Genomic DNA, 25699 nt, shown 5'->3' on the forward strand with positions numbered 1-25699 from the left:
AGAAAATTGCTTTTAGATACTGTTTATGATGGGATGGGGAGCGTTCACAGTGGAGTGCTTGACAGTGTGATTTCTCTGTGAAATTTGTCATCATGAATAAAAAATCTGGACGCAGCTGAGGGACATATTATTCCTGAATGGTATAGCCTGTGGCTTATATAGCCACACCATCGACTTTGTATGCCGGGCTAAACAGTGGAAACCAAGCAGTGGCTTCATTTGGCCGAGATTCATGCATGGTGCAGGAGGGGGAAATAGAGTAGGAGAAGGTAAACACCATTAGCATGCAAAGATGTTGTTGTGAAGTCGAAAATGTATACAGACCTCGTGTTCTTTCTTCCTCTCTATCCTCCTCTGCTGACGGCTCTGTAACAATCACTTAGATTTAATGCTGCCCTTTCATACGTTGTATTGTCCAAATGTGTCTGTATTGTACAGTCTGGCATTGCAAATTGCCTTGTTCCACCACTGTGTTGACCAGGCCACATTTTTTATGCCACTTGGTATTCATCAAGGCAGTTACAGATGCCCCACATGTCAGCATTGAGATTTAAAGGAATAGTTTACACACTTTCTTCCTGAGACTTGTATGAGAAGATCTGTGCTCCTTTCATATCTGTCTGTTAGACACAGTGTAAAGCTATAGCCAGCAGGCGGTTAGCTTAGCTTAGTTTAGCAGGGCGAAACACCATAAAATCTGCCTTCCAGCACCACTTAAGCTCACAAATTAACATGCTATATCTTGTTTGTTTCTTGGCCAGGCGAAGTGACTTCCTGAAATCTCTCCTGGTTGCCTGGCAACCTCAAAGTGACGACAAGACTCCGGGAAGTAACTGCCCCTGGCCAAGAGATAGTCCGGGACATAATCCCCCCACTGTGTTGTTTTTGTCAGCTTTAGAGGTAGGCTGATTTTTTGTTTCCTGTGGATAGAACCAGGCTAGCTGTTCCCCTTTTTCCTGTCTTTATGCTAAGCTACGCTAACTGCCTCCTGGCTAAAGCATTGTATTTCCCATACAGACGTGAGAGTGGTATCAATCTTCTTGTTAAAGTCTCAACAAGAGAGGGAATAAGCGTGTTTCCCAAAATGTCAAACTGTCCCTTTAATACATGGAAGGCACCATGTCACACAGGGATATGACTTAGAACGATTAGAGTCATCGTGGACACTGGGCCTCACCTGCATTAGCTAGTTGACTGTGTTGATTGAGTGACACTGATAAAAACAAATATCACATTCTTTACCTGATGGCAAAGCATATTGAGGCATTATTGTATCAGTACGATATTGGTTTCACAGCTGTAATAGCAGTGATTCACTCTGCTCTAAGTGCAGGACTGTTTTTTTTTTCCCATTAGGCCTCATTATTTTCACAAAGAAGGGTGAAAACTGGAATAAAATATCAAGGTGAAAATCGCTTTGCAGCTGAACCGTTTATTGTGGTTATTTACTCTGTAAGAATGACTCATAATCAGCAGGTCATTTGCATTCCCCTCGCGTTATTCTCAATACCTTCTATTACCAGAAACATATACCAGACTATGAGCAGTAGTACTATTGTGCAGAAACAAGCAGAACAACGTGTTTTCATTCTTCTGTGCCCTCCACTTTTCCATGTTCTGTTTTTGCCAAGCACCCAACCTCATGGCCTCACTGACAGACACTTGTTGCCATTACAATAAATCTACCTTTCCTTCTGATTCACAAGCAAAAAGGGCAAACAGTCTAGAACATATTGCCCTATTGAGTTACTCCTGAGTATTTATGCAAGATAATACATGTCCTTGGGGGAATTTTAGCAGAATAATCACATCAAGAGGGATTCTGTCATGCTGCAGAAGCTTTTATTGCCATTAGCAAGGTTTCTGTATTATTTATAACCTTGCTGGAGATTATCGCCTTGTGTGTTTTCCTTTACGGGCTTTATGGAGCCTCCAGCCAGTGATGGATGGAGTTGCTTTTAGCCTCCTGTCAGTCTCAGAGTGTGTTTTCTTTTTCATTTCTACTGCAGTGGAGCTGGGTTCCCTCTACGTTTGAGTGTGATTTATGGCCTTGGCCCCTGATCCCTGCCCCGCTAATGACAGTTGTAAACTGGTGGGAAGCCAGAGGTCAGGACTATCTCTGCTGTTGTGATGTGACATGATGTTTCTCCGTGTCTCGTGGACCATGTTGAAGCTTAAAAGATGAAAGAAGCAAGGAGAAGTAACATATAGGGTGGAAAAATAAAAGATTTGTTCGGTATCAAGAATAGAAGATTTATCTCCGCGCTGCTTCTCTGAGAGTCTTTCTCCTGAAAGGCAGACTTATAATTAACCTGCAGACTCATGCAGACGCTGTCAGGCAGTGCCGCAAAATCTTTGTTGTATTCTTAGATTGCGACTACAGTGTCTCTGTCTTCCTGGTGTCTCCGCAGCTGTAATTTTGAGAACTGCGAAGGTTAATGATAGTGACACACAACTCCAGGGAGAGCTCCAGTAATACTCAAAGATATCCATTCATCAACAGTAAGCTACATTACTGCTCTGTCATCAGCGCTCTTTAGTTGGACTACCTCTTGCCTGTTAATGGGAGAACATGCACTTCAGGGAGAAAGAGTCAGAGATTATCTTATTCCAGCACCAACCTTTAAATCTCCTGAAAATATATATCCATTAGACACATGGTGCTGTGTAAAGAAGATACAGTACCAGCCATGTAACTGGCCTCACTGCCAGGTAGCAGAGGCTGAAGATATGTTTTCATGGTCTGATTCTGATAAAAGAGGAGCGACATACATATGTTTTGTCCTTCTGCACATGCTGCACATATTTCCCAGTCCATAAATCCATGGTGTTTCTCAGTGCATGGGAAAATCTGTGTTCTGTGCTCAAAGGTCGCTCTCCATTTTTCATTTACTGCGCTCTCCCCCTCTTTCTCTCTCTCTCTCTCTCTCGACCTTTTCTCTTTCTTTTCCTGTCTCTCTTTAAATATGTGCGATGTTACTGCGGCTCCAGGATTTCATGGTGATGCAAATATCCAGTAAACAGACCCGAGGTCAAGTCCCAAGCAAGAAATCACGTGTTCCTTTTGCAGTAGTGGAGGGAATTCCTTCATCGTTTTTACATTAGGCCTAAGAGAGATAGAGAGGGAAGACTGTGGTTTGGCTTAAGTGAAGGCACAAAGCCCAGAGGAGAGGAGTGTGTTAGTCGTTTTGTTGCATGCATGTGTGTGTAGAGTTTATAGTGCATCTGCATTTAAGTCAGTATGTCAGGGAAGGAGGTTAAGAAAAGTCTGGGGTCAGCAGAGCAGATATTAAGTGGTTAAAAAAAAAAAAAAAAAGCAAAGAAATCTTCAATCTTTATTCATATAGAAACGTTTCACTGCAGGAGAGATAAAACGTACAAACAAACAAGGAGAACAATCAGAAGCCGTTTAAAACACAAACACAGCAAAACTAATCAAATGCACCGGGGAAAACAAATGTTTTCAGTTTGCTTTTAACATTGTTAATGTTGTAGCACATTTAATGCAATCTGGCAAAGTAAGACCTGAAATCTGTTTCGTCAACTTTTGATTTTACTCTCAAAACGACTGGAGGGCTTGTGCCAGATGACGAGGGCGGTATGCATGTGGCGTAAGCAGGTCACAGAGGTCCAATACTGACTCTGGAGCCAGGCCACATGCAGCTCTATATTTATAGACAAGTTAAAATGCAATCAACTCTATGACCGTTGCAGTGGTCAGCCCACAATCTCTGTAGGTCGACCAGTGAGGCGGATGTTTCAAGAGAAAAACCAACCAGCCTAGTATCCATGTTGTCCATATTTGACAGATTTAGCCCCAATATCAAGAGTCAGTGCCAATGCAGGAGGTGGCATTGAGTTGTATGCCTACAGGTCAGGCTGTTGGACAGACATGCAGCATGTTTGACTTTCATGCTGGAGACCTGAGTTTGCGTCCTGCCTCAGACCTGTCAGAATACTGTAGGCAACATGTAGGACTTACAATGGACAGTTTTCTAAAAAAGGATTAACAAGCATTCAGCCAAACCGGAGATAATTTTTTATTGCACACATTCTTCTTTCTTGTCAAAACATGCCGCCTACATCCCCCACAATGCATCTCTTGCATACAAAGCTGCTGGTCTTAAGCAGAGATGAGGAGTGGGGGGGCTAAAGAGGTCTAGTAAGTTCACTGCTTTCGAACACCACACCCCCAGATTTTTGTTCATTTTCAAACTTGTCATTTTTGGCCCAGAAAGACTCACTGGAGCAGTTTATCAGATTTATCACGGCTCCCCGTGGAGCCACAAAAGGTTTTATACACACTTTTTCACATATGCAGTAGTTCTCCCTCAGACCTGTAAACAGATTTTGATGTGTGAAATAGGCAGAGTTCCCCTTTTAGACATTTTTTATTAACCATGGCCATGGTTTTTCATTCACTGGAACAGAATGTTTCAGTTGCCTAATCTTAACCATACCATAGTTTATTTGCCATAGCCACAATCGTTTCCTGACTGTAACCTTTTAGAATAATCACATTGGCATTGAACGTAACTCTGGGTTTTGCAGAATTGTCCAGTATTGATGTTCTTAATACTGGATTAATTGTTCTTTTAAGTTTTTCCTGCATCTATTGAGAAGCTTTTTACTGTAGATATTTCTTAAGAAGATAAAAGACAGTTCTTGTTTTATTGATGATGTGACTCTGAAACATAAGGTCATAATCAACAATGAAGCCCAGATTTATGAGCTTTGTGGTACTGTGCTTCAACGGAGAAAGAGTCTAATGAGAACACATTTCCTGCCACAGAGGCTCAGCACCAATAACAAGAGTCTGGTTTTGTCTTTGTTGGGTTGCAGGACATTGTGGGACATTCAGTTTTTGAAGTCTTAAATGCATTCAACCCATCACTTAAAAGGGATGAAGTCTCCAGGGGATAGGGACTGTGTAGCAGTGTGTCATCAGCATAGCTATGTTTTATGTATATGATTTATGTGGTCTAGAGGCAGCATGTATAGTAATGGTCCAAGTATTGACCCCTGGCGGACTCCATCCTACACATAAAGAGATACAGAAAAATGTCAGCCCTTTAGATAAGTTGCAAACCAGGCAAGTACAGAGCCAGGAGGTCCTTCCCACTAGGCTTCTCTTGGCTCAGTATGGAGATAAATCTGGCATTGCAACTGTACTACTGGCTCTATGCTCTTCCTCTCTTCTGTTTCTTTGTCTTTCTGTCTCTCTCATTCTGGACATTCTTTGGCTTCACTTTATATCCGGTGTGACTCCCCCTCTCTGTTTGAATGCCTCACTTGTCTCTCTTTCACCTCTGTTTCTCGTCATCACTCCCCGTAGTGCATTATTTTCGTCATTTTCTTTGTCCTGCATTGTCCTCTCCCCACTCTCCAACCTCATTTTTTATAGCCACTGTGTTCATTTTCATCTTTGCCTTACATCCTTCCTCCCAGCCTTCTTTCTCACAGCTTATTTTTTATTCCCTTTCCTCCTCACATCCCTGCCGCGCACAGCATCTTATGTTATTGCTGATTGAAGGAGATCCAAGCGGCATCAGACTATCACCTGTCATTGATTCTACACACTCCATAAAGCAGCCTCTCCTCTCTCACTAATATGACAATTAGGCCAGTCTCCGGGAAATCTATGGGGTGTCTTTAAGTCCGCAGAAAGAAAATGGAACGATCATATAATCCTCCACTGCTTACTTAATACACTTTCCCATGTGCGGCTGTACCTGCACAGTCTCATGTACCGAACTCTGAAGGTCATCTCGCTGATGTGGAACAATAAAAGCAGAGCAAAGTGGAGCTTAGTCTTGTGCCTGTGGCAGAAAAGTATTTCTTTGAACATTAATTCCTCTTAAAAAGTTATTAAGTGTTTTAAGGATCAAACTCAAAGTCTTTTGGTCATTTGAGTGCATCTCCCTCACAATAACAAAGGTTATTAGAGCTTGAAACCCTTCAGGTTGTTGTTGGCACCCCTCCAGGATGATCTCTTTTTCCAGACTTTTATTGGAAACCGTGAATTGAATGGATTCAAAATGACGTTCTGGTAACACTATATCATCTTCTATTGCCACTATATCTTCCACTATTATATGACAAAGCCAAAAAATGCCTTTGAGAATATTTAAACTTGCATTAATTGATTAAATTGTCAGTAGAACAAGCTGTAAAGATAACATTGACATAAAGTTGATGTGGAAAACTTAGCGAATACTTGTCTACGTAGCAGACAAAGCAACATTAGCATTTATTTGGACTTGAGTTTTGGGTATCTGGTGAATGCAGGTCAAATATTCAGTTTTTCAGTCCAATATTACCTCTGTTTTTGAATGTTTGGCTCTCCACCATGTTCATGAGAGCGGTGACTGTGACCCAAACAGCTAAACAAAGAGCTGAAAGAGGGTTAAAAATTCTGTAGAGCTGATGGAAACTGTAGAGTTGGTGATAATTTTCTGTAGGCTCATTATTGAAACTCTCCCTTTTCACATCCAAGTAGTCATTCAATCCATTGTGTATACAAAAATATCGATTAGTGCAGCTTTAATATGTGCAATACCTTCAAATTATCTAGAAAACATTCATAATGTCGGTGAACATAAAAATACAATTTGCCTTGTAGAGTGACGATAAAGGGATTTGAGTGGAAATAGACCATGTTTGAATTCATTCTTCCTCTGTGCAGGCTTTTTGAAGCTGAGCGACCAGTGTGAAAAGGGATTATATCAGACTATTGCTTGAGCACTGTGTTCTACCAGCACTGATACCCCTGTATAATACTTGACAGCCCCTCTGTTAAATATATTAATCATAAATACCCCAACCACCACAGTGTCCCCATTAATGCTGCTCTTTTTCATTACCATTTTTCCTATATCTAGGACATGCATAATCTTGGTTTTCTTTCAGCCGTCCAATTTTTAGTGCAAGTACCTCATGGCTGTGTAATGAAAACACAGTGAGAGCATATACACATCAACAAGAAAGAGGCTAAGGGAAAGCAAGAGAGAAACCGAGGTATAATGAGATGGTGGAAGGAAAAAAGGTAGAGAAACTGTGGAGAGGAGGAAGCGAGAGCCATGGCAACGGTAATAGGTGACAAAAGCATTTCAGAGCATATTAGTGCCTTCACTTGATGATGAGGTGTTCTATTGGCATGCAAAGTATCCAAACCCCAGCAGCAGAGGGTCACTATCTCGGTATAACCAGCATCCAATTCCAGAGTGCAGGCATACCACAAGTCTCTTTTCACCATCAAATCATTTCCTCTGTCAAGCCTCTGCTCTTTGGCTTGACTTGACTCTGTATCAGAACAATATCAGTCCTCATTAGTGCTTTACTAAAGACATCATTGATCAGCTGGTGATGTGTTATCTGAGTTATCGGTGTTGGCTGCAGTGGGGATCATTCAGAGGTGGAGTTGATGGCATCCAGGGAGACGTAGCACCTTCTGCACCAAACTCCCTCCCACTGATTTCGGCAGCTAAATGATCTCTTAATGGCTTTGTTTAGGAAATTACCTGCCTAAACACCCATAATCAAATTGATCTGGGGCTGTGGAAACGGACAAATTAACAAGTCTGTCGAAATCCTGTTGAAGTGAATGGAGCACGGTGGTGAGTTCAGGAGTCCTTTTTCATTAATAGTAAACAAAAGCTAGCCGGAGCGGATGGGGTATTTAACCTAAGACTGAAGTTTCACTTGACCAGCTATCGTTATTTTCCCTCCACTGTCGCCCCTTGCCATCTGTATTAACTTGGCACCCAAATAAGACTGTTGGGACGGTGCCTGAAATCAAGCCCAATCCTTGAATATGTTTGTCACAACACTGGAAACAATAGTCCCCCCAGTGAAAGAACTGACATAATAATTTACTACTGACAGTGTGGGTTTTCAGCGTTTCTTAAATCCGCGGAACCCACACAGCGTGCCGGCTTCAGTATGACTTCATTGACATCCGCTGCCATTTCAATTTCGAACAGAGTGCTCTAGCAGCCTGGGGTTGAGTATTTCGGATTAGTATCTCCTCCAAATGGCAAAATGTATGTGCGAGTTGCAGCATGCCCCGTTCAATGATAATGGCATACTACTATACTGCTTGTGCCATGCGGCGAGGCTTCTGAATGGACTCGACTGCAGCCATTTGTCATAATTACAGTGATGCTTTGGCTCTGAACCATTTGTGCTCCCACACACGCATGCACGCACGTACACGCACACACACATACACACTAGCTTTAATACTTGTGTATCTACTTATTCTGCTGTCCCATGAAATTGTATAGCCCAGGGTGTCTAATTATACTAATCGAATGCGTACCGCCTGACATTTATTCATACATTATTAATAGAAGAAACAATAGAATCTCTGATTGGATATACTGACTTCCTGACTTCTCATCTTCTCTCTCTCTCGCTCTTTCTCTCTTAATGTGTCTCACTTATCTCTCACTCCATCTCTCTCTCTACCCCGTGACCTCTTTTCTACTCTCGGTGACTCTTTCCCCTTCACCTCCTGTAATTTTGCTTGTGGGTGTTGAGTAATTAGCATGCCTCCCACTTTTACTCTGATGTCAGAGCAGGGAATTTGAGAAATGTCCCATAAAGATTGTGTGTCCTGATAAGGTTATGTCTGGGACTCCATTAAAGAGATGGGCTGCACAATGGCTGTTTGTATCCTTCGGCGGAGAGAGAGAGAGAGAGAGAGAGAGAGAGAGAGAGAGAGAGAGAGAGAGAGAGAGAGAGAGAGTGCGAGAGAGACTAAAAATGCTTGAAAGAGTGAAACTGTTTTCGTTTTACTACGTATGAATTACAGTATGTCAGCACTCTCCAGCGCTGCCTCTCTGTAGAACTGTACATGATTTCATTTGAATTTAAGATTAAGATAAACCCATTAATTATTGTACTTAATTACCATATTTTACTGTGTTACTTGAATTTACACTATATGGCGTACATACTATAAGTATGTTGAACCCCCTGCGTACATATATTTGGTCATGGTTTAAGAAAGGTCCCTTAATTCCAGTTCCAAGGTAAATCTTAAAGGGATAAAACCACAGTTTTTCTTACAAACAAAACATTTAATTTATATTGAATAAAACTCACCCTTGCACAATTCAGTGCACACAGGGCGTTTGCTTCAGCAGCCTAACAGCAGCTTATGGTGGCAAACTTTAGATAGATATTGTTGTATAACTGACTAAATGAGTTTTTCCTGCTAGTGCTACTCTTATACGAGCCTTTGTTTTGCCATTTATCGTTATCCCATAATGTGGCTGTAGTTGCCTGCACAGAGCCCTGACTTCAGCCCCCTTCAGTACCTTTGGTATGACCTGGAGCACCCAGCATTGGTGCCCAAACTCCATCGTGCTCTTGTGGCTGAATGGGAATAAATCCCCTCAGCCAGGTTCCAAGGTCTTGTGGAAAGCTTTCCCAGAAGAGTGGAGGCTGTTACAGCAGCATAATAAAGCTCATGTTTTTGGAATAACATGTTCATTTATCACATATTCGTCTAATTTTAGGGTGTCCCTGTACTTTTGGTTGTATTGGATGTGATTTTACATTCAGCATTTTATAATATTGTACGTACTATTGAAGTTGTTATGCTTCATGTCATGTCAGAATTCATGTTTTGTTTAGTTAATAACTAAAGTTATGATATGCAAGAAAATCTAATCTTTGTGAGCAAAGCTCTCAAATCCACACTGCAGTTCAGTTGACTTGAAGTGAACTTAAGGAGACGTGAAGAGAGTGTAAGAGAGCTAAAGAGTGACAGACACAGCGCACAGTGGATACTGTACGTTCATCCAAGTGTTTGTTTTTGCATCGTGTCACACGTCGTGCTTCTGTGACCACAGTAAAATGCCAAGCAGTTTTGCATAAAGAAAAACAACCTTGAGTATTCAAATTTGAGATGTTGCGTGAAATGTTCAGTGTTTGTGGCAGTGGTGATGGAAGGCCGCTCCACTTGATTTTCAAAACAAATTACTCGGCGTTGCATTCAACAGTAAGGTGACAACAAGATGAAAGTCGAGTTACGGGGTAAATTATGAGTATTTGTGAAATCTCGAGGAAAACACAATTCCATGCCAGGCCTGTATCGAGAGGGAAAAATTGATAGATAGTTACAGATCAGTCAGAGCTCAAGATAATGACTTGAATAAAAATGCCTGTTGGGTGCTCCTTGAATGCCACCACACACACGCTACAGAAGCACAATCGCAGTGACGGCATGCAGAGGTAGCGGCCAGTCAGTCATGCCATCTGAGGTTTGTGGCTGAAGTCAATAGCAATTCTGAGAGCTTTTCTCCTGCGAGGCAGAGTGCTTGATGCATTTTCTAGATGGATCGCGGAGGGTAACTTAATTTGGGTATCATTTGTATTTCCACATGAATCACATCCGAGACCTGCATGTGCCTCTGTACCGCCCGATGAAAAATACCGACAGTTTAGCTCCGCTGTCAGAGAGGTGATTTGCGTTGCCGGCAAGCATTTAATTTAAGTAAACCAACACTTCACTCCTTCTCTCAGAGTCCTGGATAATACTTGATGTTGGGAGCGTTATTGAGCCTTTCACTCACTCTCAGCCTATACAGACTTTCCATTCATCTGTAGGCCATATATTGCTCTCTGTCTTGCCCAAGATGTTGCCCCTTTGCCTCCTTCTCATTTTTCTCAAATGCGTCATATGCGTCGAGTTGTTTGATGCGGCTATGTTGTGCCACAGCGATCAGGCTGCATTCAGAGCTGACTGGACACTTCTCCCTCAGTAGATGACTTAATCCCTGGCTCAGAGCAGCTATTTATCTCCCCTCACATCAGGGTGAAGAGATAGAGGTGCTGTGGGAATAGAAAGATAGAGCTTCAGTCATGAAACCCACCCAGCCGGTTAGTTAGGTAGTCAGTGATTGAGTGAGTGAATGTTTCCTTGTCTGTGTATGTTTATGCGTCTTGCTGCTCTGCCTCATTTAGCAACCACTCACTCCCTTTGCTCCTTTTTTGTCTTTGTCTTTAATTTTCACAGAGTCTGCAGTTGTGTTGCTATGACGACCGCGGCCCCTCCCTCCTTCTTCCTGCTGTGTTGGCTGCTCCAAACGGCCAGCTCGGCGTTCCCAGAGGAACCGGGGCCCCTCAACTTCATCCCCACTGAAGGTATTGACCTCCTGACTTTCTCGCCCTCTAGCTGCCCACTCCGCTGCATGCCTCTCTCCCAGGTCGTGATGCGTGAGGTGCGGGGTCGCGCCCTAACATGCAGGGTGTTGAATATGGGGGAGGGCGTGGAGGGTCACCATGAGAGCTGTGGCGGTCAGACAGGCTCTCACACGAAGGGTGTTGACTGGTGTCCAGGTCAGGACGTGTGGGGTCGCACTCAGGAATGAGACCAGGGTGAAGGACGGAGTTCTTGAATTCTTGACTTTCCCACACACATATTCAGACCCTCCAGAGACGCAGTGGCTGACACACTCAGACTTTGAGTCTCCATATCAGCTTGACAGTCTCCAGCTCAGACCAGACCTTGATTGATTGCAGTTCAATAGTATTGATTGATGGTTTCCCAGCTGAGTCCAGACCCTTCTCCACGTATCACTACTGAACAGTAGAGTATAGAGGTTGTCAGACTACTAAGAGATACACTGGAGCAGCTGCATAAGACACAGCAGCTGTGGTTTTCAGCAGGTATAAGTTATAGTAGAAAATGTCGGTTCATCTGGATGGACAGACAAGACAAATGGAAGGAAGTGTGGAGATGGACAGAGAGAGTAAAGGTGGAGGACAAGGAGATAAAACAATGATTCACAGTGGGTCGAAGGAAAGAGTGATGTAGAAAACGGTTGAACGGACTATAGGGTGGGATATAAAGAAGCGATGATGGAAGAGCAGAGAGAAGATGAAAGGCTGTCAGATCAAAATACTCTCATTCACCAAAGTCAAGGTCAGAGACAGATAGCCATACTGGTTTTACATACTAATTCATCTGATTTATATGCAACTGTTATTTCTGACTCCCTCTTCACTTTAGTGTTTGCTGTGTCTTTGCACATCTGTGTGTCTTGCACATGATAAAAACATGCTGAAAACGCTCCAGCACTCTTTGATTTATCTCTGTTAAGGTGTCCCTTCCTCGATGTACAGATCTCCTGGTCCTCTGAAACACTCCTCTCAGATGTTGTCTCCACGTCACCTTGAATGCCTGTTACTACTTCTGAACTGTCAAAACCACTTTTATGTTGACTGCTCTTGTAAAAGATGGATGTCAGTGTTGGATCAGCCATTGTGTGTTTCTGTCTCTCATTGGCTTACAGTGGTGAGAAGACACCCAGTGTTTCTGGGCCGACCCCACCGAACATGGCTGAGACAAGAGCCTCTGCACATCCAGAGGATCCTTCAAGTCAATCGGACACTCTACATTGGAGCCAGGTACAACACTCAGCAGCCCACACAGGCATACTAATGAACTTGGAGTCTGAGCTTTTCGTTTATGGCGCAGCAAGAACAAGATTTAAGAAATCTGGCACCTGAGATATGTCTTTGATTGCTTGCATCACACACATATACAAGTACAAATATAGCTCTGTCAGAGCCATTTTCAGCTTTCATATCTTTTGGATTGTCTGTTATCACTACATTTGTTGCCAGGCAGCATTAGCCTTTTTCATTGGGTGTTATTTTAGGAGGTAGAGGGTCTGAACCTCAAACCTACTAAGAAAACATACCATCAGTATTGCTGTAAAGAGGTACATGCTTTTTGAAAGTGTGGCAGGACTAAATGAAGATTGTTGGTGGAACACTTTGGTTAGTTTTGTCAACTTGCTAGCTGTGGACACGTTAACTTGCTAATATTAGCATTCAGCTCAGTAAGGTAGTGACCATTCACAGGGCTAATTGGTGATCCACTGTAGCTAGCACGCTAACGATATAGGCTACATGCTAACCCGCAACGAACATGCCATCTCTAATCAGTCACAATACCTCTAGCTTGCTAACTGTCATTTAGCTAACAGTAGAAGTTCATGCAGTTTATTCAAGAGATACATTTGTACCGTTGACTCCTGTCACATAACTGTCTATTGACAATAAATGGAGCCGTAACACTTTGGCAGAGAAGTGCTATGTAAGTGGATGGTACAATAAAGCTGACCTTTGATAGCTCCCTCTATTTTGGACCCTTGTGTCCCTTTGACAGGTTTTACTCTGTCCCTGTGAGCAAATCCACTGACTGAAGTGTACTTATGGAAGTGTATTGATTTATATATATATATATATATCTATGATACTACCATAAGTTAGCTTTTCACAAGTTCTTTATTCTCTTCTGTCTACTTGGTAAAATGAATGTGCCAACTGTAGTAAGATCAGTGCAGATATTACAGAGACAAGGGTTTTTGTATCAAATCTGTTACAGTAACGTCATTTAAAGGGTGATATTTGGCCCGGTAAATGTTTTCTAGTTTGTTGCATATGATGACGGTCCCCATATGTCTGTCAGTCTGGTGAATGTGCTGATCGTGGACAGACAGTAGCTCTGGTGGTCAGGGGGGCCAGACGAGGACCGCCTGCTCAGCTGCAACAGGTTTACACTCTAAAGCTTCATCTGCTGCTCTCCCCGGAGCCATTCGGGAGCCGACCTGAAACAGACTGAGCTAACAAAAAACATACACCTCAAGATTTACTGCCCAAGTTGTCCAGAAAATAATTTAGCTTGAAACATGCTAAAAGAGAGAGACACAGTCAGTTTCCACATATGGCGCTGGTTATTTGCAATAGTGGCAGCTTGAAAGAAGATTGAAGTGGTTTCTAATAAGAGACGCCATTGTGGTCCAGGAAATGACCCAGTCCCTGGCCTCCAGCAGGTCTAACCTCACTACTGAGGGTTGGTAGTAAATATATCAAATGATGTAGCATGGTTCCAGCCGTTGTGTCTCCACCGAGAGGGTCTATAAGCACACACATGCACACAGCCTGATAAAACTGCCCACAGACAACCACTGTGCAGCTACTGCAGTCTGCAGCTCTGCTTTAAAATACAGCCCGTGCCATCAAGCAGTCTGAGAGGCATTAATTTCAATTTACAGCCGCAGAAGTTCTTCACCAAATAGCAGAGGTAAACTGATTTGAATGTCTCAGCCAACCGGATGATAATGAAATGCGAGACTGACAGGCAGAGAGACGAGAGAGGCGAGGGGGGTTGATGGCATCATGAGAGATTCAGAGAAAGAGCGTTTCAAGAGTATATTTATATATTTCTTGTAAGTGGCTATGAAAATGATCAGTCTAGAAGGAAACAGAGCCATGTGCAAATTCTTGTGTGAGCCACAGACATCCCAGCGGGGAGGCAGAGTTTTAAAATGTATAACGTATAAATCAGTACCTGTGTGGCGGCTGGTATGACTGCCAAAAGTTCCTACAGAGGGCATGGCCTGATAAGACGCCTCACTCATCCCCAAATCCTGTCACCATTAGCATAGCTGCTCCGAAGACTGCAAGCGCTGCTAAATCCGTGCCCCAAGCTGAGAGCGGCTACCTCTCCCCATCCTCTTCCCATCCTTGCTAAATGAAAGTAAACTATGTATTTGGCTGGTGGCAGGTGGAGTAAAGCTCCTTGCTGTGTTAAGCCCCATTTCATTGCTGTCAAGATGAGCAGCTGTGGATCCTGTAGTCTACAGCTCTCAGTCAGATCCAAAGGGCTAATCCACACAAATATAAACCAATTGGCAAGTGTTGTATTGACAAGATGACCAAAGGGACAACTCCTTATTAACTCTTCCATTTGTGATAAAACGTAAGAGGGTTTTTTTTTTGCCATCTGGCTGTGTTTACGTTTTGCATTAGGTGAAAGTGTGTTGACTGCCAGGTTGGAGGTCGGTCAGTTTATTAGCCCACAGACACTGACCTCAGAGGTGAACAGGGGTCGCGGGGCGGTCATTGCCAGGTCAGATGCCTCGTGGCAGACGTACAGGGAGTTGTGGAAAAGACAGGGAATCTTGAAAGGAAAAGCTGGCAGGCTGTTCAGCTGTAGAGTCAGGAGAGACATGAACACACACGTGAAGACACCCACGTGGACACATATACTGTTTCCACGCTGTATAGTAGTACTACCGTGTGTGCACTCTGGACTAATCCTCACAGGGTTCTGTTTGGCAGACAGTGTACTACGAGTTAATGCACTTTGCCAATTATATGAATGATACTGATGAAATTTAAACTACAACTTTGGAAAGCTGCTGTTTTAAATTTTAGAAATTGCAACTAATGATTCTTTTCATTAGCAATCACTCTACCAATTATTTTTTGGCTTAATCCATTAAGCATTTGGCCCATAATTGGTCAGTGTTAGGGGCTGAGCTGGCAAGCATCAGCGGGCACAAGTGGACTTTTACAAAGGCCAGTTTTTTATTCACCCAAAAATGATGAAAACTGCTAAGACTTAACTGAACTGATCCAACAAACTGAACACAAGAGCCAACATATATAACAGCTGATAAGACATAAAGATAAAGACTAACAACTAAACTACAAATACAACAACACAGGACAATTGATGATACATGAAGCAGAATCCATGTGTCATCATTTATGTTTCCTTATATATGCAAAACACCTTAAAGTGTCTCCAAAACACAAAGATATGCACTTTACTATCACAGAAGATGAAGAATATCCTTTTCAAATCGCAATTAACAAAGTGCTTAATTTTGTATTTTATGTAATTTAATTTAGTTTCATTCCATTTTAAAACTTATTATATTGATAAATATTACTTTTTTGTATTGCTTTTGTGGGATTGTCTAGTTCTAGGTTTCTATTGTATTTCTTCTCTTTTTATGTATGTTATGAATTATTAAGATAAAGTTGTCCATGGTGTTTGTGATTTAACACCTCCTTTATTGGTTGGTGCAGCCTCAAGTACACAGATGTTGTACTGCTTAATGCCCAAAGTCTTTGATCAAAATGTTTCTCAAGATTTTACTGAACCGACTCTTCAGTTTTGAGATCACTACAGATTCCCCTCTTTGAACTTAGAATGTAATATCAAACTGGGACACGGCCGCTCACTCAGGCACATATTTGCAGACACCCAGCTAAATGCAAACTCACACACAGACATGCCACAGTGTACTCCGTCTGCCTCAGTCAGCACAAGTCTCAGGGTAACTAGTTGGTCAGCTCAAATCTTCCCTCCCCAGTTTCATCCAGTGGAGCAGCTTTTCCTGCACACTCTATTTGCAGGCTCAGAGAGGCTCAGCTTTACTCGCACTAAACCACAACACGGCTGCTAGCAAGAAGAAGACTAGGGAAACTAAAATGAAAAACAGGACACTGGGTGGCTTAAGATGTCTTGACCTTGAGTCTGCTGGTGTTTGGCGGGCCAAAGGGAGAAAGTTCATGAGCTGGTCAAGCCAGAAATTTAGGAAATGTTGACAGTTTCTGTTGATTCTTTGTTGACTTTGTGTTAGCCAGGTCGAAAAGGGTCAGAGGCGTCCATGAAATCACTGCTCAGGCACGCGCACATGTAGGTTTTAGGGCTGGATTTTTTGAGTTGAGGCGTCTTTGTAAGTTATGACCTACTATATTGATTCGAGGCTGTTCAAGGATGTGCGCACATCCAGCAACATAAAGAATAATGACATCTTTACACTGTTCACATTAGTCCCTACTCTGAATCGTAACCTTCTACTAAATGAAGTACACATACAGATAAACAAAAACACAAAGGCCACAGGCTTTGCATCATTCAAACAACCTGGAAGGCAAGAGAAGACATGGAGGGAGGAGGAGAAGCAGTAGCATAAATAATTCCCCCTCCTCTGCACTATCAGAGGCAACAGTGCTGGCTGCCAGCCACTCTGACTAGGAGGCCTGGTGCTATATTCATTATGTTAATGCTGAGACAACACTGAAGCAGGCTGGATGAGATTACGCCTCACACTCTGGCCCACTCCTCTGTTTGGAGAATGCTTAAACCCTGACCTGTTAAGCAGGGACACACCAAGCAAGTGTTTGGTGATTTCGCACTTCTCCGCCATTTAGTCGTTGTCCTATGATGCGAGGGTTGAGCAAGAGCAGGAATCTTCTAACGCACCGGCGGGAAGTGAGGATGAATTATTCAGAAGTGGAGTAACCCGATGGCCTACCTGTGCTCTCATCCTCCACACATTCTCACAGCTCTCTCTTTCAGAAAAAAAAACAGGTGCAAACACACACACACACTCAGGTGGGATGAAGGCTCACATGAGCAAACGCTTGTACATAGAGCCCCTCAGGATGACCCCTCCCTCTGCCAAAGACAAAGGTGAAACCAAGAGAACATGCAGCACAGATGGGAGGCAGAGCTGGATCAGAAGTGGGATCGATACTGCTGCAATAACACGGCTATGGCAGATTTACAGATTAGCCCATTCAGAGCCTGGCCCTTTGCTAGACGAAGCTCGAGCTTCAGATCCATCCCAGCAGATACCAAGGCCTTGATCAATAAGCAAACGTCAGCTTTTAGCTGTCGAGCCCAGCTCTCATTTAGCTGGCATTTTCACAGGAACATCCAAGGTTACTGCAGAATTATCAGCGGATTAAGAGTGCGAGAAAGCAGTGAAATATCATGAATACATGCATGGACCACGTGTAGGCAGCATGTGGGGGTGTGCAAGCCTCAGTGTAACAGCTTGATTAAATCATCCATTAATTCAATTTCAGGCTTTTGAATAAGACTGATAAGCTGAATTTGGGGCCAAAGAGCAAATTCAATGCAGCAAGTCAAGTTTAATGAGCAGATGCAAAAAGGCGAAGGGGAAATATGAGACATCATTATGCAGTCGGGTACCATTTCTTATATGTATTGGGAGAAATGGAAGACATTGTAAAGCTGTTCCGTTCTCTCTGAGGGTCTGATCAACTTTAAACAAATAGATGTCTCTAATATGTATGCATTACATAGCTCGACGCACAGAATTATTTAATATTAAAACCATATAGATACAATATACAGCAGAAATATTCATATGCCAAGTGTGTGGCCTGGATTTCATCCAAAAGAAAATCAGCATCGACCTGCACTGTCCTGAGCTAGCAATAATATCTATGCTGTGCTTCTGCTGTGGAGCTGGTACTCATGGTTTACTTGGTGCAGTATCCTGCCTTACCTTAAGCTTTGGATAGTGCTGTGTTGGCAGACTGCCACTCTCATTCTCTCTCTCTCTCTCTTGCTCTCTCTCTCCAGGGATGACCTTTTCCGTGTGGAGTTGGACATTGTTGCAGGAGACGAGATGTTCTACAGCAAGGTGAGCACCTTCTGGACAGACACTGATAGCATTTGCAGCCTTTAAGTGGATATATTATGTGTCATTCTAGGCTGGAAAATATAATTTGCTACTACAGAGAAATGCAAATGTGGCTAACCAGCAGTGTGCGTCTACTTTTAATGTGCAGAAAAGAACATGGGAGTCGAACAAGAATGACATCAGGATCTGCAGGATGAAGGGCAAGCATGAGGTGAGACAATGTGTTTGTTTCTCTCTCCACACTTTCTCTATAGACTCTCTCTGGCTCTCTCATTATAGCTTGAAAACAGCTCATTAAGCCTGTGTTAATTCATTCTTTTGGCCACATGGGGTCCGTTCAACAACCTGTAAACACAACATTGACGAGCTTTGACAAAATTCACCTTATGAAGATAATATGGCAGAAATAGTAGCAATCCTCTGCTTATTTATACATCCAGTAGACAAGGAGCAGCATTAGCAATCATTTGGAGTCATGTGTCCATTCACCTGCTGAATGCGACTCACATCAGAGGTTTTGTGCTGAGAACAGCTGCATGCTGTTGAGAGCGCTGAGACCTAATCAAAACATTAAGCTGCAGGCTGTACAACTAAAACATTGATTTGAAAGATGCTAAAATGCCCCATAGATGTGTAGATTGAAGTGATAATTGTCTTTGAGTTTGTCACTTTTGCTAATTTTCTGATTTATCGGTGCTTTAAAGAGCGCCATTGTAAATACTGGTAAACCATCACGCCAGCATCAGATCAAATAAATCTACAAAATCTGGCAGATAAACAGACTTTAAAATGCCATTTATAGCACAAAATCTCTCCCCATTTATTGATTTTTATTTGCTTTTAGTTTACGTTCTCTTCGCTTTCTTTCCCTGGAAGCTTTTTCTGACTTGTTTCTTGGAGTAGTCCACACTCATTCTGCAGCCTGAAACACAACAAGTTTTGGATGCGCAGGAGCATAAATACTGAGTAAAACCCCCAAACAATTGGAGATTACATGCAAAGATTATAGACTGTAGAATTACAGAGCAAATGTGGATGGATGACAGAGCTTTTGTCTCTGGGCCATCTGTCTTGCCCACATTAATATGGCACATGTTTTACCTGTCTGTGTGCAGCTATGGTGTCACTGCGCCAGTTATCTGACTGTCATGCCTGCTGGCACAGCCTCAATAAGAGGAGAGTGTTTGAATGCGTATTTTGTCATTGTCCCTGCTCATCTAACCCCTCACACAAAGACTTTGATAAGGAGACCAGAGCCACTCCTACTTGTTCCACCATCATGAGTTAGGAATGCGGTTTGTGGCCTCAGAAAATGCAGGTGGGTGTTGGGAAACAGAGGCGGTCAGGAAGAGATGGGGTGAAACGTCCCAGCAGCCACCAGCAGCCCACGCCTGAATACCTCTTATATCTCCAACACACACATCCCGAGCTGCTGCCTGCCACACATAAACAGCCCGTATTCAGTGTCTATGTGTGTGTGTGGGTGTGTGTGGCGGTGGTGGTTGTGGTTGGCGGCGGAAACATGGGCTCTGTCCCCTCCAGGCAGAGAAAAAAATGACTTATTTAACACAGCGAGAGAACACCTGACATTAAATCTGTGTGAGACAGTGCCAGACAGAAACACAATGGAGGATAGAGGGACAGTGACAAAAAGCTGGGCTGAGAGGAGGGGGAGAGGGAGGGAGAGAGGTGAGAGAGGAGAGGAGAGTGTGTGGGTCCCTGTTGGCTGGCCCTGAGGAGAGCTGTGGGGCTGACTGAGATATGAAAGGTCTTCTGCCCCTAATGACTGTGCTGCCTGGTGAGGCTGTGAGTCACACGGCAATGTGAGGAAGATAAGAACACTGCCAGGTCCTCTCAGTCAGCTCTCTGGGCTCAGACGCATATGAATGGATGTGCTTGTGTCTGCATTTGCATAGGTACACACACACACACACACACACACACAGAGGGCTAAAACTGATATGGATTTTTACGAGCCAATACGTGTTTTTAAGTCACTATATGGAATGCTTTTTGCTAAAATGTGACTAAGAACGAATTTTTTTTGTTCCAAATAACAGCTGCTGACAAAGAATGAAAAAGTTGCAACTTGTAGTTCTGCACAACAGCAACAACAACATCATCAACAACAACAACAACAACAATTACACAAACTGCAGCCTCAAAAATAACAACAGTCATTTTTTAACACTCAAAAAAAAAATCAACATTTTAAAGGTACAAAGTTTGCATTCAGAGTTTCTCACCAAAAGACATCGAGTTAAATGCCTCTGCCTCCTCATTTGTCTTCATACATTTGTTCTGAATAAATTGAAACCTGCCTTGTTTACATTCGTGCTGGCTGCCTTGCTGTCTTCTCCCCTGCATGTTGCTGGTGCACTGTTATTTTTCTTGGTGTGAAACCACTGGCCGGAGTATGTCATCCTCATGCGTGTGCACGATACAAAAGAAAAGGGAAAAGCCGCTAATAAAAACATTATTATAGCATTAGTCATCTTCAAAAGCACCTTCATAAACAGCTTCATAAAAATAGTCCCACAGCAGTGTCGCACCTTCCAAGGATGTTCAGTTGAGACCATGTAAAGGGAAAATAAGCACATTTGAATTAGCACTGGGCGACGCTGTGAAACTCTAGTATTATGATTATATATATATACCTTGATATCTATAGAATAATTGTGATTTAATGTGAACGTGGTAACCACACAGAGGGGATAGATTATTTTCTTGAGCTATGACACCTTAGGAACCACCACGAACCACACATGAACCTACATGTCGAAGTACGGATGTGTCAATAGATGTGTCATGCACCAACCTCACCAAAGCAAATTCCTCGTATGTGTAAAATCGTAGCTGGCAATAAAACTTTTTCTGATTCTGATTCTGATTCTGATTCAGGACGTTCTCTATTTGATGTTATTATATGTAATATTTGGGATTTGGGATTGTCAGAAATATTTAGCCTATGAAAAGACATGAGGTAAGAGACATTTTGATGTTACGATGTGAATTTCACATCACAGTATCGGTAACACAGAGATGTACCGTCTCGCTCCAGTGTTCACTGCAGGGCTTTTGTATTGAAATGTATTCGATTGCTGGGGTGCCAGCTGTGTTACCTCCTGTTGCTGTTTTGCTCATCGTGTTGAGGTTGAGCTGACTGAATATTTAACCAAAGAACCATCTTTTTCTGTACTGATTCACACAACATGGAGGTTCTTACATACATGTCGGAGGGATTACCAGCCCTCATGTAAATCACACTGTATGTTCATACATATTCATGGCTTCTTTTCTCGTCTTTATCCGTTCCCTCTTTGCTTGCGTCTCTCCCACACATACATGGACACAATTAGATGCATAGTGTGTCACTTCTGACCCGAAAAGCCTCTCAGTCAAAACAGAGATGTAGTTTGGTGACGTCGTGAAGTAGCGTGGTATTTCAGATGAAAATGAATAATAGTGAGTGAGCGATACCGACCTCGTCACTCATCTGGTGTTTTCCTGTAAAGGCGATAAGACCCCGCTGACAGGCGATCAAATGAAACGCACAATAAAGATTTTTCTGTGTTTGAACAATGTGAATGACACAGGTCGAGACGTTATTTAGACGCTTTAATGCTGAAATGCAACATCTTAAATGGCGACAAGCGCATTTGTCAAGCAGTCATTGTCTGTTTGCCTCCGTCAGCCTCTGTCCCCACCCTTCTTTCTCTCCTCCACTTCACCTCCTGAAAATATCCTGTTCTGCTTGGGGGTTGGTTGTGTCAGATGTGACACATTCACCACCTCGTAATTGGTTTTGTAATTAAATGTTTCTGCTTGGTTGATCACAAAGGACATAGTATTCTCCCTAATTAGGCTGAAAATTCAATATCCTAATTCTTTCGCCTGTTCTCTTCTCCCGCGTTGACCAGACGATTGTTGATGAATGCAACAGTCGCCCTCGCCGCCACTCACTCTGCATACTCCCGTCATATTTTCCTTTGTCCTTTGCTTTCCGCGGTCTCTTTATCTCTCCTGCGTTTGCCCTTTTCATGTCTCTGTCTGTCATTCCCTCCCCTTGTTTCACTCCTTACCTTTCTCTTCTTATGAAAGCGAAAGAGCCAAAGAGATAGAGGGTGAGACGTTCCCCAAAGGTGGCTCCGTGCCAACACGTCAAGCTGTGGCGACGTGGCATGTACATGCAAACAAAGGCAATTCCGTATAGAGCGCTTTGAAAGAGCGGCTGGCCATCGTTATAAGCAGCACTTAGCGAGATTGTTTGATCAATATTGCGTTGATCGTGCTCTCTAAGGAGCTTTGGGTTTTCAATCGTCTGACCCAAATGCCTTTTCGGGGTTGGACAGGCGGAAGATTCAGTTTCACAGCCTTTTTTTTTTTGGCTCTTAAATTAATCAGTTTGAAAAACCACATGTGGAGTCACTTTCAGTTGTGGCCTCTCTTTTTAAATCTCACCAATGCATCATATGTAGAACCCATCTTGTTTCTCTACCTCTCAGGTTACCACAAGTCTTTGCTGCTGTAAATGTTCTTTTTTCTGGGACTAGATGCATTCAAGTTCACTTTTTTCGTGTCACAGCAGCCCATTGCGCTCCCAAAAAACCTCAAAAGTGGAGGAAAGGAGGCCCTGCGTGCTTAGTTCCAATCAAACAATGTAATGACGAAGAAGACAATCAACTTTCCAGATGCTTGCTGCATTTCTTTACCTTTAATCACCTCCTGGGCTCTGATTTTGGCTTTCAGTTTTCCTCCTGGCAAACCAACAATACCACATGGATTAATCACAATGAGACAATTTGCCACTATTTTCACAGCAGGTAGTCGGACAGAGAGCTGTCCAGAGGTGATTCAGGTTAAGTGTTGTGGTCAAGGATTAAATGGCGTGTGTGTGCATGTGTGTGTGTATGTTTCCACCAGGGAGTGTAGCTCAGCTGACCCCACGATCTGTAGGTCTTGCTGCAGGTCGGCTCCACCGCTGAGGCTGCCACATGGCTGACTGGTCTGGAAAAACTCCGGTTTGCTCTCTGATCTGCCCCTCTTTCCTTCACTCTCTCACTATCTCCCTTTATTTTTTCCTCTTATCTTTATCATCTCACTTTCCCTCCCTCTCTCCCTCCCTCTGGCGTGTGATGTTTGTTTGTGGCCTGTGGTGTGTTCAGTCAGAATTACCATCAAACAGAGAGGAAGGGTTGCTGAGGGACGCGGATTAGCTTTAACATGCTGAGTAAGACCGCAGCACTCAGAACAGCACATTGCTGCTAATTTGGTACCGCTGTTAATTTATCCTCCGCCCACACGCACACAGACACACACACAGACACACACACACACACACACACACACACACACACACACACACACACACACACACACACACACACTTTCTTCCTGTCATGGAGAATCACTGTTTTCAGTCAAAAATGTGCGTCAGGGATTCTTCTGGAAATGGCAAGCCTGTTGTTAATGAGTGGAGACGAGGGCTCGCCAAACCCTTGTGTATGTATTGTGTATACAGTGCGTGTGTGAGTGTGTGTGGGAGAGTTCTGGCTCAATGGTGACTCTTGGCAGCGTAAGTCTCTCTTCTCCCTGGTCGCTAACATCAGGGGACCAGCCAGGCATGTAATGGAAACTTTTAGGAGCAGCTTGCTAAATACGACCCCCTGATGTACTGCCATAGATGGCTCCTATTGTGCGAACATTACTAAAGCAGGTCATCGTGATAACTTTTATGAGCACATGAAAAATGTTGCGGTTGATCCTAAACGAAAAACGAGCAGAGGATTTTACGATATATGAACCCGTTTTGTATTTTGGTGTGACCCAACACTGGGAAGGCTGATTGTAGCCGGAGGTGAAACCGATGTTCGTTTTCGGTTTTTGGATAAAGCCTCATCATTTTACCAAACACTGAGCCCAGGCTGAGGCCAAAGGAAAAGTTGTTTATCATCTCAAAGTAAAGGTTGAGCTCTGGACAATAGATGGAAAGCAGATGCAGACTGTGGAGCCTCCTCAGCTTTAATGGTGTCTGACGGCAGGTTGTTTTGAGCAGATGTGTTGTAGCAACAGAGACCTTGTTGTCGATCTTCTGACTGCGTGTGTGATCACTCGCTTTTATATGGTGTGTCAAAGGTCTGCGTATGCCGAGAATCCAAGAGCGTGAGGAATGCACTTGCTCCATCAACATCTGCAGAGAAGGACTAGCCTTGCTAACATCTGCCAAGAGCCTAATTAAAAACCAGCTGCTTGTTTAGTGTGTAGTTTATATAAATGCTGATTCACAAATGGAAATTGCTCACAGACACACGTACACACACGTGTGCAGGGTGCACCCCGTCTTTCCGCATTTGCTCTCCTTCTTCTTTAAATCTCCCCTCCATTCACAACTACGTCCATATTTGCACTCAGACGCGTGCTCCTGTGTAATTCATCTGTGCTGCAGATTAATTTTTCAGAGCCCAGGCAGCTCTGCCGCTGTCAGTAAGAGGAGCAGGAGGAGGAGGTGGAGAAAAAGGAGGAGGAGGGCTGCAGTCGTCTGGGTCTCGGCGAGGCTTGCCAGCCAGCACAGGTGGCGTTTTGTCTGGATTCTGCCCAGGGAGTGAGGGAGCAGAGAGAGGGGGGGAGGCAACGGGGAGAAGAAGGAGGCACCAGGACGTACAGCATTTGGATTTATATATAATTGTTTAATTCATTGATTCACTGCTTGATCCTTTGTAATTGGTTTAATTTTTAATGTGGAAACCATAGTAAAACCCTAATCCCGCTGACTGAATTGGGCTTTCAATAAAGAAAGACCCATACCTGGAAGTGCCAAATTGCTCCCTGGAATAGTTGAATAAGGGTTCATGAAAAGCATGTATGCAGCAGGGGATGAATTTTGATGATGTCTGTTAAGTGCAAAATGGCAATCAAAACTCAATGGTTGAAATGCTGTGAAGGATCCAACCCTTGTTTTTATCCTGTACTCATGAAATGTTTCATTTTATGTGTACAGGCGCTGCCAAATGTGCACATTTGTGCAGTGGTTTGGCTCTTCTAAGTATTTACTCCCCTCTCTGAGACGCTGGCAGTGGGACTGGGTTGTTATTAAGAGTGCTTCATCTGGCTTTGTGATTACAGCTCTGACCAAGCTGACAGACTGCAACCCCACCGACAAACAGCATGCAAATGATTCTCACACGAGCATGCATCTGTGCTACGACACACAGATACACACGCAGATATAGTATGCGCACACACACACACAGATATATGCACCAGGCACACATGAACACATGCTGTATGTGGGGGAGTGACAAACACACAAATACTGCCACTGCCGCGCCTCAATTTGTCACACAGTGCTGCGCCATTAGAAATTTACACCTCACACTTGACACACCCCCTCCACCCCAACACACACACACACACACACACACACA

At 43.3% G+C, this 25699-nt stretch overlaps 1 protein-coding gene across 1 annotated transcript in view; it reads left to right on the forward strand.

Moving 5' to 3' along the window:
- Nucleotides 1-25699, forward strand: part of sema6bb (sema domain, transmembrane domain (TM), and cytoplasmic domain, (semaphorin) 6Bb) — a 117919-nt gene that overhangs the window by 46024 nt on the left and 46196 nt on the right. The window contains exons 2-5 of the mRNA XM_070960315.1: nt 11027-11154; nt 12306-12420; nt 18215-18275; nt 18424-18486. Coding sequence (XP_070816416.1) covers nt 11046-11154; nt 12306-12420; nt 18215-18275; nt 18424-18486 — 348 coding nt within the window. The 5' untranslated portion in view covers nt 11027-11045. The remainder of the gene's footprint in view (nt 1-11026; nt 11155-12305; nt 12421-18214; nt 18276-18423; nt 18487-25699) is intronic.

This window comes from Chaetodon trifascialis, chromosome 4 (genome assembly GCF_039877785.1).
Source record: "Chaetodon trifascialis isolate fChaTrf1 chromosome 4, fChaTrf1.hap1, whole genome shotgun sequence".
Taxonomy (NCBI): Eukaryota; Metazoa; Chordata; class Actinopteri; order Chaetodontiformes; family Chaetodontidae; genus Chaetodon; species Chaetodon trifascialis.